The 15,737-nt window shown below is 39.9% G+C and overlaps 1 protein-coding gene and 1 long non-coding RNA gene across 3 annotated transcripts in view; one reads left to right on the top strand and one right to left on the bottom strand.

Annotated features, from left to right (window-relative positions):
• PLEK (pleckstrin) overlaps nucleotides 1–4,092 on the bottom strand; it is a 25,768-nt gene extending 21,676 nt beyond the window's left edge. The window contains exon 1 of one of the 2 annotated variants that reach the window (XM_032352304.1): nucleotides 3,934–4,092. In XM_032352304.1, coding sequence (XP_032208195.1) covers nucleotides 3,934–3,975 — 42 coding nt within the window. In that variant the 5' untranslated portion in view covers nucleotides 3,976–4,092. The remainder of the gene's footprint in view (nucleotides 1–3,933) is intronic. The other variant, XM_032352302.1, reaches the window with a different exon arrangement.
• LOC116595686 overlaps nucleotides 1–15,737 on the top strand; it is a 26,145-nt gene extending 10,408 nt beyond the window's left edge. The window contains exons 3-4 of the long non-coding RNA XR_004287821.1: nucleotides 10,406–10,550; nucleotides 14,365–15,737. This is a non-coding gene — a long non-coding RNA (uncharacterized LOC116595686). The remainder of the gene's footprint in view (nucleotides 1–10,405; nucleotides 10,551–14,364) is intronic.

Here is a 15,737-nt window from a genome sequence, read left to right as displayed (position 1 = left end):
AAGGAGGCCCTTTGCCTCTCTTGTACCTCAGTTTCCTCTTCTGAAAAGTAAGGATCATAGTTGCACCCACTTTGTGGCGTTGTTATAAATATCGCATGTCTTAATACATTCAATGCTTCCATCTGTCTTTGCTGCAGGAAAAGGACCCCCTGGGTGAGCTATTACAAATGGTGACGAATGGACAAATGCAAATTGCTGGGATTTATTTCGCGGTAGCATATCTGGAAGACAAACAAGGTTGCTGTGCGAAAGAATTCCCGGGCTGGGACAAGGTCGCTGTGCGAAAGAATTCCCGGGCTGGGGCTCCTGACTCTCCTGCTCTTTCACACCCTCAGCTCTCTTCCTTCCACCTCAGTTTTCTGCGGTCGTTCTCTCTCCCGCCCAAGCACCCCCATCCTTCTCTCTCCCACCACCCCAACTCCTGAGCTTTCGCCCAGCCTCACAGACCACCCCAAGCCCGAAGTCACTCTTGGGATCTGCCCTGCTGCACCAAGTGCCTGCTGGTTGTTTGTCCATCTGTCAACAGCAGTTTGCTCCAGAAACCACTAGGAATGACGTTGGTTTGGAACATGACTTAGTGGAGTCTAGCTTATTCATTGCATGAAGACTGCTCCTCTCTCTCTCTCTCTCTCTTTAAAGTTATGATTGATTATAAACATACCCAGATTATTAGCATGGTTTCAAGGACATTCAAAAGATGTCTGGGTTTATTGGATGGAATCAACTCCTCATCAGAGAAAAAGGGAGGTAGAGGTTACTAACCCCACTCTTGCCCCCAGTGCAATATGTCCAGGCCCCACTCTAGCTCTGGTAAGTTTGTCCAACCTCCCTTTTGCTGGCTTGGGTAAGCCTGCCTTTTAGAATGCTACGTGGATTGATGAGATGGTGGGGTTTGCTGTTAGGAAGCCTGGATTTGAATCTCAGGTCATCCTCTTAGCAGTGGTTTAGTTGTGGGCAAGTCACACAGTGTCTCCAAGCCTCAGCTTTCTCATCTGTAAGATGGGGATAAGGATACTATCGCAGAGGATGATTAGGATTGAATGAGATCATGGTCATACAGTCGTTAACGGCTATATGGTCAGCTCAAAGGGTTCTTTTTTTTTCCCTTAAAGTCAAAAATGACAAGATCCTGGGGCAAGGAAATCTAGGTCTTATTAAGAATGAAAAATTGCAAAGTGACAGAATCATGTATTTTCCCTCCTTCTCTAGCCATCATTTCTATTTAAAGACCTTAGGCAGGAGGCAAAGCAGGAAACCAGAATTGTAGACTCTGTATGGTTATCTTGCACTGAAGAAAAGCAGGAACCTTTCATAGTCGATGCCATTGACTGTTGACCCCAAGACTTCTGGCTTGACAAAATCCTTCCACCAGCATTTCTAATATTGTATTTTGCCACCCAAAACATCTTATCTCTCTTGTCACAAGACAAGACAGGGAAAAAGATACTCTTTATCACTACCCAGGTATTTTAAACTGCATAAGAGAAAAAAGTAAATGAAGGGAGATTCATTGCTTGTCATGCTCTAACATCAACTACTATAATTAAACCATCTAATAGCCTTGCCACAGAAAGATTTCCATGGTCCTTTCTTCACTATTAAGTTGACAACCAACCCAGGCATCAGTACATATATCCCTGCTAGCATCTAGAAAAGGACCCTTACCTACTGAAGTATATGTCAATACTGATATAAATAATCATTGCCACATATATAGCACCTACTGTGTGCCAGGTTCCTGACATACATAGTTTTTAATCCATATATATGAGGTAACTGGAAGAAATTTAGTGTCTAAAAACATTACTGGGAAATTCTGCTTCAGGTGTAGTTCCCCAACGAAGGGAATATTTCTGAATCAGACATTTCTTCAAAATGATAAATTAGAGAGTCTTAACACATTACAACAAAGACTGTTCAAAAGTTTCCAGAGAAAAATGTAAAAATTACATTATGTTACATTACATTTCATTGTAAATTATAGACATGAGAATCAGGAAGATGGAAATTGTGGAAATATCAATATGAAATTTCACTATGCTTTTTCTCTAGGTACATTTTCTAAATTGGCTTTTATAAGCCATAATCTGAGAGAATTACTCACACTGATTAAAAACTATTAACATAAATCTGTAAGCTTGACAAACCTAACTCATTCATCCCCAGTTTCTAGTGGGGCAGCCTCACTTATCTCACTTAGTCTTCTATATTTTTTATCATTTATGGAGTTTAAAATGTGAACACACAAACTAAACAACAGCAATTTTCACAGCAAAATGGTTCCATTCACTTGCTCTTCTCCAGATACTAGCCCAAGCAATCAGGAAAGAAATGCCACCATTAATTATTACTCAACATTTAAAGAGAATGTTGGTATCTATTGCAAAGAATCCGCATACACCTGTGTGTGTGTGTATGTGCGTCTTTTTCAAAGCATGTTTCAAAATAGCTAATGATGCTATGCTAGCTAAAGAGCAAATGAGCTGTGGGCTCCTTTATTCTCCAGCACCCACTTACAACTCTCGCTGCCACAAATACTTTACAAACCCTAACCCACATTACACTGACTCTAAGAAAATCTTGGTGTATTGGACAGAGTTCAGCACCATGAGTCAGAAACCAAAGCCAGCGAGTGGGTTTCTGGTGTCAACTGTCACAGCCATGTGACCTTGGGCAGTCACCCAGCTTCCTGGTCTCAGTTTCTTCTCCTGGAAATGGGAGAATGAGGCCAGGTGGTCTAAAGTCCCTTCTAGCTTTAATTCATTTTTCAAGGTTTATTTGTTTATTTGAGAGAGACAGAGAAAGCACAAGCTGGAGGAGAGGCAGAGGGAGAGGGAGAATCAGGCTCCCCACTGAGCAGTGACTCTGACTTAAGACTTGATCCCAGGACCCGAAGATCACGACCAGAGCCAAAGGCAGGCACCCAACCAACTGAGCCAGCCAGGTGCACTCCCCTTCCAGCTTTAAACCAAAACAGAATCAGGCAACAATGTGTGCTGCTTAACCCCCTCATAAGTAGAACATTTTAGGCCAAAATGTTAAGCCAACAGATGACCTAAAACAGTGACATTAGGTGCTCATTCAGTTGAAAAGCTGGGCATCTGAACGAATGTCCTGAATTCAGTTCACTTCCGACAAGCTGAGCTCACATGGCTCATTGTGAGAATATCTGTTCACAGAGGTGTTGCCCACAGGATGCCAACCAGCCCTGTGTGTGAATTCACACGATGATATGACATACACCCAGCATTAGGGGAAAAACAAGCAGTGCTAAGAAAATTCCATTTTTTGATCATACAAGTGAGACTAAGCATTTTTGAGTAAGCTTGCATCCCCATTCCCTAATCTTTAAAATTATGACCTTAGCAGTACATTATACAAGTTCACTCAGAATAGTGAATGAAGAGATTTGAGCCCAATTTAAGAAAGAGATAAGGTTTTTCATGCATTTTTAGATGACCCAAGAAACAAGATACAGTTACCGTGTCATATCAGCTTCCATTTAATCCTTTTCTTTTTCCTCTCCTCAATAAATAAATAATAAGAGGAGGAATAAGGAATAATCTCATTGAGTAACCTCTACAGCAGAAGAGTGTGAGTCTTCTAGCATAATAAACACATATGGCTAGTGACAAAAATGCTCTAAATCATGATTTCGATTTTGCTGAGGTCCCCACCTTCCGAATCAGTCCCAGAAGATCAAGCTGTGTTGATGCCTGAGCTGAACTAGATTACCTTTAAGAAACAGAACACAATGGAATGTGTGCTGGCTTCCCTCCCAACACTCTACAGGCTGTCGTGCTCTCCTGGGTCACCCCAATAGGTTCAGCATAAAACATTCTTAAAGAGAGTGGGTAGAGAGTCCAAAGCTGGGCACCAATCCTCCCCCACCCTATCTTCAGTGATACCCTTGTAGGTGGTACTTCTGCTTACCCTCTTCACAAGGTAGCCCTCTCTGATCCGTTTTGGTTCCATGTCGGTTGGACAGTCAGACAGCCAAGTCCACCGTCAGACAAGTCCTGTTAGAAGCCCAGCCTCCTCTGAGAGCTGAGGCAGTTGTGGGCCGCTTTTCTAGAGTGAGGTCCCTTTCACAATTTCCCATCTGCTGGCGATCGCATGATCACATCCTCTTCCCCTCACTGGGTGGAAGACAGAATGAGGAACTGCAGACAGAAAAAAACCCCATTCTTTACTAAGATGGGAGGCTTACTAAGAAGGCAGATGGGGTGACTATTTACCCCATGTAAATTTTATTATCATATACAAAAACATTCTCCTAAAGAGGGTAGAAAAACAGAACAGTGAAAGGAAGAGGAAAATGAGCAAGAAAACCTCATTTTGTTTAGTTCTTAGAAGAAACCCGTAGGGAAATTATATTACTGTCTTTTTCTTAGTTATAGGGAAACTCAGGCTCAGAGAAGAAGGCAATTGACTCAAGGTCATACAGCAGGTTAAGAGGTGGATCCAGAAGAGTAGGGAGGGACCTCACCAGGTCTGCTACCTCACATCTGGCCTGAGAACTGGGCATCACACAGAATGGTAGCCCACAGTAGAACTATAAAAGGAAGTCCACAAGCAAACATATTTGAGAAATAGTCCATAATAGTACCAGCTTTGTGACTCCCCTTCAGCTGAACAAATTAAAGACCCTCCCAAAATATTACAGCAAAGAATCCTACTGAAATGGCGTTCAATCCTGTGTTTCCCAAACTTACTTGGCTACAGAATTCCTTTCTGAATAATGTCTATTACCATTCATGTTATGTGTTAAATTGTGTTCCCCCAAAAGAAGTCCTAACCCCCAGTACCTTAGAATGTTACTCTAATTTGTAAATAAATGTAATTAGTTAAGATGACGTAATCCTGGAGTAGATGGATCCTTGATCCAATATGACTAGTGTTCTTATAAGAAGAGTGAAGACAGCCACGTGACAACAGAGGCAGAGACCGGAGTGACAGGTTTATAAGCCAGGGAATGCCAGCAATTGCTGGCAAACACGGCAAACACCAGAAGCTAGAAGAAGCAAGCATGGATTCTCCCTTAGAGTAGTCACAGACAGCTGGTCCAACTGACATCCGACACCTTGATTTCAGACTTCTGGTCTACAGAACTGTGAGATAATACATTTCTGCTGTCTTAAGTGCTGTTTGCTGTACTTTGTGAGAGCAGCCCCAGGAAATTAATACAATTCTCAAAAACTGGTATTCTATAGAAGTTAATTTGGCCATGTGAAAACGGGCAAGTTATTTAATCACTCTATACCTCAGTTTTCTCATCTACAAAATGGGCATAGTAACATCTATTCAACTGAGTCATTTTGAAAATTAAATAAGATAATACCTGTAAGTGCTTTTAAACGTGTCCAGAAAAAAAATAAGTGTTCATAAATGTCATATTCCACATTTTCGGGGAGTATCCATTACTTTAGGGCTGATCTTTTTCAGTAAATTCAGCAGAAGTTACAGAAGTAATCACCGCACTAGGTTCTTTTACTAGCTCCCTTTCTTCATTCCACCTGTCACCACTCTTTGACTGCTGTCAATAGAAACCAGCTCTAGCTAATTTGATAGAAGAATATGGGGCGGCTCATAGACTTGAAGATAAAATGAAAACTAGGTCTTTGGAAAAACAGAAACCAGGACAACTGTGAGGTTCCAGGAAATGAAAACTAATGAATGAATGGTTTCTTTGAGACACCAAGCTAAAAGAATTCCAATGGATTTCAGGCTGGTCATTTCCCAGGGATGGAGCCTTTGATTAGCCTCCCTTGGCTTCGTGCTTACCTCTCCGCCACCTGAAGGGGGAGCCTGCAAACTGACCGCCCTTCGGGACAGCATCCAATTGTGCAGGGGCTCATCCCTGGGCGCTATTAACAGTAGAAGGGTGAAAGGTCCTTCGGCAGGCAACACCAACTGATGTCCACAGAAGGCATCTGAGGAACAAGGGAGTTGGGAGGGAGAAGAAGATCTGCTCTTGAGGTTTTCTAAGAGCCTCCTGATTCACTCTCCTCCTTCCTTCCAGCTCCTTATATAGTCAGTGTCTGCTGCCTCTCTGTTTCTCACTTTTTGCTAATACAGATTATGGAGAATCATAGATGGCTTGCCATCCATTTGTCATTGCACCAAAATTACTCAAAAACTGGTGGGAGGCGGAGTGGAAGAATCAACATATGACGGCACTGGAGTGAAACAGAAACAATAAAGTGATGATTTGCCACATCTGCATTTCAACAAGTATTTTGGTACAGTTGTGTTTGTACAGGCGATGGAAATAGTTCATGGATTTACCAAGTCTGATGTCATGGCTATATTGATCTCCTTTTGTTTAATTCATCAAGTGACTTCTAATTTATGATGCTTTCTCCATTTGCCTAGTATGGTGAGAGGCCTTGAAGAACGCTTACATATATCATTCAGATGCCTACAATGTAAAATCACCTCTGCATCCTGAACAATTCATTTCAAGAAATATGTGTTTAATGGTTACCATGTGCCAAGTGCTGGACTAGGTAAAAATGTCTTGCCACCAAGGGCACCCCAAATTTGTTGATCAGTTGAGTGTACCTCGGATGGGTTGGAGGCTCCCTCTCCTGCTTCTCCTCCTCCTGCTGCAGATCATCATGCCTGGTTAGCAACACCTAGTGGTCAGTTGAGGAACTGTCGGAATCAATGACATTTTATTTAGGACTTTCTTCGCCTACCAGTTTGAGCAAATGCTCTTCAGTTGTCAGATTTCATTCCCAGATCAAATAATTACAACCTCTTCCAAAATCTTTTACATGTATGTGTGTCTAAGATAACTTTTAAAAATCACTTTCTTTCCTCCTTTTAATTCTCACATGTGACTAATACCTTGGAAACATACTTAGAGGACATTGTATCTGTGTAAGGAAAATTTAAGTCTTTGGAATAAGCAAAAAAAGACTACTGCATGTCTCCAGTGGAAAACTATGCATCATTTACAGCCCACCATTCCAGGTTATCTGATTCTATGGAATTTGTGCTTTTCCTTGTATCTGAATTATTTTACAACTCTATAAATTGTGGATAATTGATAGTAATACAAATAACTCTTGTCCATAAATATACAAATATATTCTATTTTTTATATATATATATTTTTTCTATTTTCTTCTTCAATAGACTCTATTCCACTCCACCACCCCATCCTAGCCCCACCAAAACAAGCCAGATTTTCGCCCATTTGTAAATTGACTTTAACATTTCTTTACTCCATATAAAATGATCACTATGATAAATTCAGTTAGTATTTGTCACTTTACATAGTGACAAACTTTTTCCTTTTGACAAAAATTTTCAAGATCCACTCTCCCAACTACTTTCAAATATGCAGTACAGTATTATCAACTATAATCACCATTTATCAACTACAAATCACCTTGCATGATTTACTCATTTTATAGCTAGAAATTTGTACCTTTTGAGCCTTTTGCCAATTTCACCTACCCCTAACCCTGCTCCAGGCAACCACCAATTTGTTCTCTATATCCATGAGCTCTGTCTCTTTGTTTTGTCTTGTGAGGGATTTTTTTAGGTTGGTAGTTAGATTTTTTTTTTTTTTTAGATTGGAATTTATCATTTTCTGCCTCATTTACTTCACTTAGCATACCGTTGTGGCAAATAGCAAGAATTTCATTTTTTTTAATTACTGAATAATATTCCACTCTACCTGTATATTATATTTTCTTTATTCTTTCATCCATCAGTGAGCATTTAGGTTGTTCCTATGTTTAGGTTATTATAAATAATGCTACATCACTGTAGCATCACCTCATGCATATATATGTCTCTCTCAAGGTATAAAATAGGTAAGTAAATGAATAAATAAATAAATGAAGGAGAATAGATTAATCTATTCCAAGAATTCCAAATAATTTACGTAAATACTATCTCCTCAAAGAGATGGAGCATATTTCTCTACTCCTTAATTGTGAGCTGCTTACAGTGACTTTTTTTCAAAGAGTACAGTATGAAAAGAGGGAAAAAGAGTAATTTTATGGTGGAGAGATGATCAAAGTCAAAATCAACAGTGATAAGTCATGTTCTATGTACCCGTGATACCTAATCATGGGAAAAACATTAGACAAACCTCAGTTGTGGGACATTCTACTAAATTTGGCCAGCACTCTTTAAAACTGTTAAGGTCATCAAAAACAAGGAAAGTCTGAGCAACTATCACGGCTAAGAGACATGACAAGTAAATGTAATGTGAGCTGCTGGCTGGGATCCCAGAACAGAGAAAGCACATTATGAAAAGCCTGAGTAAATCTTAAGAAGTATGAACTTTAGTTGATAATAATGTACAGGTATTGGTTCATTCATCTCCATCTTCTTCATTTCCATAATGTGCAGATGGAGATTCCAATGCAACAATTTCCATATAGTTATGTCCACATTCCATTTGTGCAAAACAATTCACTAACTTGAAAAGGTATTTGCATCCTGTATTGACTCCAGAATTGTTTACAATAGCTAAAATATGGAAACAACCTAAGTGTCTGTCAACAGATGAACAGATAAAGAGGGTATGGTGTACATATACATATACAGTGAAAAACTATTCAGCCATAAAAAAGAATGAAAAGTTGCTATTTCTGACTACATGAATAGACTTCGAGGGTATTATGCTAAGTGAAATAAATCAGAGAAAGACAAGTGCCATATGATCTCACTTACGTACACAAGCTAAGAAGACAAAACAAAAGCCAAGCTCATAGATACAGAAAACAGACTGATGGTTGCCAGAAGTGTGAGTGCTGGGTGGTGTGAAATGGGGGAAAGAAATCAAAAGACACAAACTTCCAGGTATTAAAAAATAATAATAATAAGTCCTGGGGATCTAATACACAGCATGGAGACTATACTACTGTATTGCACAGTTGAAAGTTGTTAAGAGAATAAATGTTCAAAGTTCTCATGATGAGGAAAAAAAAGTTTCGTAACTACATATGGTAATGGATGTTACTAGACTTATCGTGGTGATCATTTCTCAAACTGTACAAATATTGAATCATGTTGTACTCCTGAAACTAATCTAATGTTATATGTCAATTATACCTCTATATAAAAAAGGAAAGGCTTTAAATCAGTAAGAACTGTTTTTGTGGTGGGAACTGGTTTTGGGTTTGTTTTTTTTTAAGTTTTGTTTTGTTAAGCCACTGAGCCACTGTGGTGGTTACTACTGCAGGTGTACTGTTTTGCCGGTTCTTCCACCCCCTCTGAGGATTATGGAGGTAGAGAAGACCTCTTTTTAAAGAGTGTGCCTTGGTTAAATTTAAGATTTTAATGCAGTGCATAATTCTTTGCAATATGGTTTATAATAATGAGAAGTTGGGGGTATCTAAATATGCAAGAATAAAAACTTGGTTAACTGATTTACGAAGCATATGTAGAATTAAATGAATGGGATTCAATAGGAATAAGTGGAAAAAGCAGGACACAAAACAGTTGGAGACTTTATGTGCTAATTTTTATATAGCAAACATGGAACTTTTATTAAGCTCAAAAGGGGTGAAGTCCTGTGATGATCTAGGTGCTGAGGAATATACTGTCAAAGGGTTAACAAGGGCTTGTCTAATAACGGCCATAAACATCTCAGTAGTTATAGGGAAAGCATGTTGGAGATTTTATGGTATAGCTTTGGTGTCCAAATAACAGAGGAATGGCATTAAAAAATGCCAGAGTACCCACTGCTTTGGTGTAGCTTTAGCACACAGAAGGTTCCAGAAGACCAAGCACAGCTTTTCAGGAGTTTGGGCGACAGCACCACTCTCAGCTGGGCTCTGCCACAGGCGACATGCTCACAGAGCAGACAGCAGCGTCCTTGATGTCAGGCATCCCCAGCCTTGATGCAGCAGACAGACCGGGCATCACCCGCTGCGGTGGCCTCAGGGGTTGCAGGAGAGACTCGAAGAAGACCAACAGGGGAAGCCCACAGTAACTGACAGGCCGTTTCCATGAGTCCACGTGAGTCATCTCCTGCAGCATCTTCAAAGTACACAGGGGCCCAGAGAAGAGGACCAGAGCTCCCATCCTGGAAGTTCTGTGCACAGCTGAAAAGTACCAAGTGCAACTGAGGCTGTGAACCAGACTTTCCCCCAGACTTGCGGGGCTGGGGACACGCAGTTTCTATATCTGCATCCCGGTCATTGACCCCAAGGGTATCTTCAATCTTCAGCTTGTTCCAACAAGTTCTTTCCTAAAACAGGCATCTGAAGATACAGCTGCTGCTTGGAGTTCCAGTTGTCACCCCTCCTTCTAACATTTCCTGCCTACGTTCAGATGAGCTAAGTGGCATTAAGTGTAGCTGAGGTCACTGAAGAGATGTTTAAATAAGCTATTTTAAAAGTTACTGACATCATCGGCTCTGAGCTGTTATTTCTAGGTCAGCACAACGTCTTGCCTACAGCAGCGACACTCATGGCTGATGACCGCCTGACTGCAAGGGACACAGCGGGGGACCGAGGCAGGTGAAGCACTGGCAGCCAGGTGAAACCGCGCACCCTCTAGCAGCCAACTTCCCATAAAAGGTGGGGGAAACTCTTTTCCCAGCGGAATTTAAACCAAATGACATATCTGATCATGATTTGGTTCTGAAAATATTTTGACACTTAAAGTTCTAGAAATAATAGGTATATATTTCATCCTGATTCAAACAGACTTCCAATTTCCTTCAAAGATTACTTAGTCTCACTTATAGGGAAGAAAAAGTAAAATCTGGGTTTACTTAAATATTTACCAAGTAGCCCCAAGAAGAGAAGCCAGATTAGACAACACCTAAGTTCTTTTCCAACACCTAGATTCTATAATTCTATGAAATAAGTAAGATTTGCCCATATTTAGTTGGTTGGTTTTGGGTAGTTTGATCTTTTTTCAAGTTCAGAGTTTCTAGAATGTGGTTTCTGGATATTAAGAACAATAACAAATACACGTGTTTCACCTCTTTATGAGAGGACAAATGTCCGTGCATCTAAGGCTTATGTAAATTTTCTAAATGCTGTAGATTATTTTAAAAATGGCATTTTTTTTTAACATAACACTTCAATCAGTGTGAATCCACAGTAATAAGAGCTTACATTTACTGAATGTTTACCATGTCTTGGCACTGTGCTAAATCCTTCATTTTGAACTCATTTAATCCTCCCACTTTACCCAGTCAGGGATTATTATATTATTATTACCCCTGTCTTCAAGATGAGGCAGCAAGCAAGGAGACATTGAATGACTTCCCCATGTCAGCTGAGTTCATAAGGACAATGGGCTGGGATTTGTCCGGGTCTGTCTCATTCCAGAACCTGCAATCTCCATACGATAGTGTAATATGGTCATCTCTAGTCTGGGGTTCCTGGCAGCCAAGATAAATCAATTAAATTCACATCAATCCCAAAGGGAGCCACCATTTCCACAAGGAAACAAAGCTTCCTTGATTTTTCATTCTAAAAAAACAAACAAACAAAAACAAAAAACAAAAAACTCACTGTGTATTTTTTTTAAGATTTTATTTATTTATTTGACAGAGAGGGAAATAACAAGTAGGCAGAGCAGCAGAGCAGCAGGCAGAGAGAGAGGGGAATTCAGGCTCCCTGCTGAGCAAAGAGCCGGTTGTGGGGCTCTATCCCAGGACCCTGAGATCATGACTTGAGCCAAAGGCAGAGGCTTAACCCACTGAGCCATCCAGGTGCCCCTCTCACTCTGTATTTTTATATAGGCACCAATAAATATCCAATATCCAATATCCAATATCCCTGCAGTAAATGCGATTTCTTAAAAGTCTCTTGACAAATCTGAGGTAAGGAAATAAATAGTTTGAAAAGTTGTCTCTTCTGAAGGGAGTTTAAAACAATAATCATCTAATCATCTGTCTTAATCCAGAAATAAAACCTGGAATAAATAAATAAATAGACAAATAAACATAAGCATTTACACACACATACACACACATAAAATCTTAGATGAATATTCTTTTTTTTTTTAAGAGTTTTTATTCATTTGAGAGAGCCCACACGAGCAAGAGTGAAACCATGAACAAGGGGAGGGTCAGAAGGAGAGGGAGAAGCATACTTCCTGCTGAGCAGGGAGCCCAACAAGGGGCTTGATCCCAGCACCCTGAGATCATGACCTGAGCAGAAGGCAGACGCTTACCCAAATGAGCCACCCAGGCGTCCCTCAGATGAATATCCTTTGAACAGTCCTCCCTACAGATCATTTCTCATCACAGTGCTCAAGATAAAAGTTTAGCAGCAAAAAGTTTGAGGTTATGGTCTTTGGCAAAGGCCTGAAATGTGTATATTCTAGGCGGCTATTTTTTTTTTCCAGATTTTACTTATTTATTTGAGAGAGAGAGAGAAAGCATAAGAGGGGAGAGGTCAGAGGGAAAAGCAGTCTCCCCACTGAGCAGAGAGCCCAGTGTGGGGCTCGATCCCAGGACTCCAGGATCATGACCTGAGACAAAGGCAGTTGCTTAACCAACTGAGCCACCCAGGCACCCCATCTAATGGCTAATTATTAGCAGATATATACTCTGAAATATTATCATGTTGTTATTCAATAAATTGTGGTGTAATGGATAGCCTATGAGAAAGAAAACAGATAAATTTGGATTCTACATCTCACACTTTATATCAAAATAAGTTTCAGATGGACCAAAAATGTAAATATTAAAAATATTGGGAAAGCTCTATCAGAAAACAGAAAATAAAATTATTTTTATAATTCCAGAATGGGAATGCCACAAGAGATTGATAGATTAAATTACATAGAAGTTAAAAATTACATATGAGAAAAACACCACAAACAAATAAAAAAGTAAATGTCAAATTGAAAATAAATGACGATATAACCACACACACACACAAATCTCACACACATAACAAATAAGATAAAGACAGAAAATGCATAAAAAATACGAACCAACACTCATAGAAAAGGGAGGCCAAATGATTCCTAAGCATATGAAAAATGTGTGAACCCATTCATAATAATAAGAAATGCACAAAAGAATGAGATGATATTCCTTATCTATCAGATGGCTCAGATTCAAAACTCTGATCACACTCTGTGGATGAAGGTGCAGGGAAATAGACATATGGCTGGTGGGGGTATTAAGTAGAACAAACTCGACAGGAGAAAATTTGGCAATGGTTATCAAAATTACAGAGAAAACACATATCTTTGACCCAGAAAATCTGCTTCTGAGCAAAAATCCTTGGATATATTTACCTGCTTGCAAATAACAAGATACAAGGATTCCCCTCACTAAGGTACAAAGTACCTCTGTGTCTTTCTCCTTTCTTGGTCATGATAACACTCAGACTGTCCTTAGGACCCACTTATTGGTCTTGACCATCTCCTCCACACGAGTGTGTCTGTGCATTAAGGATGAGCAGCAGACCTGCTTGGGGAGGTGATCCCAGTTTGCCTTCTCACAGCACCCCTTCCTTGTGTAAATGCGGATACCATGAGTTCGTTATCCGTCCCGTTTACTGGGAGAGCGGCAAATTGACTCTCAAGCTTTGAGCCTATGTAAATGGAATTACATAGGCAGGTGGGGAACTAGGGCAGTACATTCTCTCTTTCAGAATGAATCACACATACCTTGACCTCGTTCACAGAAACTATGTTTGTATTCCCCACTTGCAGCTGCTGGACCACTGCGAACACCAAATAGGTTTCGCATGCTGTTGTTTCCATCTGTGGCATAAACTTCATGCTAGATTTGGTCCAACTGAGTCCTACTAGCTGCCTTGCTAGTCTGAGCCTGGAATTACTCCTGGTGGCAGGACAGTGCACCAGAAGGCAGGCTGCATCCCCAGCACTGGGACAGGACCTGATACAGAGGAGCAACTCTGTAGGCAAAAGTCAAATGATAAATGAATGGATGAATGAATATTGTTAAATGAAAAAGATCAAGGTACACAACAGTAACACTGCATGTTACCATTTGTGTAAAAAGTTAACTTTGCTTCCATTGGCACAGGCTAAGTCTGTTCAAGGGCGCAAGTAATTTGCACCTCCATAAATGAATGCACTTCTATGTCTGGTGGTTACAGGATTTCTATAAAGGTTTTTATTGGGGGGCACCTGAGTGGATCAGTCAGTTCAGCGTCTGCCTTCATCTTGAGTCATGATCTCAGGGTCCTGGGATCAAGCCCTGTGTCAGGCTCCCTGCTCAGCTGCAAGTTGGCTTCTCCCTCTCCCTCTGTGATTGCTCTCACTCTCTTTCAAATAAATCAGAAATTCTTTTTTAATTTTAAAAAAGAAAGGTTTTTAATTGGAAAACAGTTGTTGGTCTGCTTTATCATATATATAAAGGTATAAATGATTAATTGAGATTGTATTTCATAGGCAATAATGCTTTTGAATGGGAATATCATCAAGCAGACATTATCGAAGAGCTGGAAGTGGTATGCAGTAGATCAGCAGATGTCGCGCGTGGATCCCTACTCATCCCCTCAGAAAAGAGAGGCTGGAAAATAATAAAGCCTAAAGATATTGGTCACATTCATCTTCCCGATGAAGTGGCTGAAAATCAATCAATAGGTTTTGAGGCTAAGGGCTGCTAAAAAAATAACAGCTTGCATTATAAGGAGTTTATATTAAGCTTTCTGATCACAGTTAAATATCTGTAAACATTCCTATTTCACAACAACTGAAATAAGCATATACATAAGCATAAAGAAAAATACATTTTCATTCCTTACATAACAAATGGAATAAATAGGAGAAGCTTACAGAGAATCCAAGAACTATTAAAAATTATTAAGAAATAAAGATGGATAGTGCTGCTTATCTTTATACCACTCAGAATTATCATATGATTTAATAGTTTCCTATTCCTGCTAACTGGTTTTTATGCATGGGTTCTGTATCAGGCATATTTATCAAAACAATATTTATCAACATATGTCTTCTATATATTTTAGCCCATTAAAGTCCAACAAACAGGCTGCAAATACTGTAAATCTTTCCACTCTGGCTGGTAGCAATGTAAACTGTTCCCAGCCCTGCTGCTGGGAATGATTCAACCCATTGCTTTCTTTCCTGGCCTTATAGAATTTTGCCGCATACCTGCGCAGACAAGCGGACTGCTCTGCAGATACCTAGAGCATTCTCAATCTCGCCGTTCCACATCTCCCCACTCACAATCTGCCCTACAAACTCTAGCCAGTCTCCCCTCCTTCGCATCTCTGCTCCTCAGTTCAGTGGGGCTACTGGGCTCTGTTTCAGTTCTCCTTCCCGCTCCGTGGCCTGGAAATGGCTTCAGACAGTGGAGAAAATCAGAGGGCTCCTCTTAATTATTTCTCTTCTCTCATGTTCACAGTCTATGCTACCTGCTGTCCACTGTCTGAAAATAGTTGTTCCTGCTGTTTGAATTTCTAGCTTTTATTACAAGGGGGAAATTCTTGTTGCAGTTAAACCTTCATGGGAAGAGGTATAAGTCAATAATTTTATCCTTCCCCAAGAAGGATAAAAACTATCTCCAAGGTCAATTTAAATGATGTTGTGGTCATGTTAAAGACACACACACACACCAGAAACAACAATAATCCTTGTCTTTTAGAAATTCTATTAAAATATTCAAGGACTAAGTGATATAATTTCTGAAATTTGTTTCAGAAGTATGGGTGAGGGTGAAATTCCATGAGAATAGACACTGGTCATGAAGTGATAATTATTGAAATTGGGTGAGGAATACTACCTACTTTTTATGTTTGAAA

This window comes from Mustela erminea, chromosome 7 (genome assembly GCF_009829155.1).
Source record: "Mustela erminea isolate mMusErm1 chromosome 7, mMusErm1.Pri, whole genome shotgun sequence".
NCBI classification, from domain to species: domain Eukaryota; kingdom Metazoa; phylum Chordata; class Mammalia; order Carnivora; family Mustelidae; genus Mustela; species Mustela erminea.
Note: the sequence above shows the minus strand (reverse complement) of the source record. Positions and strands in the feature narration are given on the sequence as shown.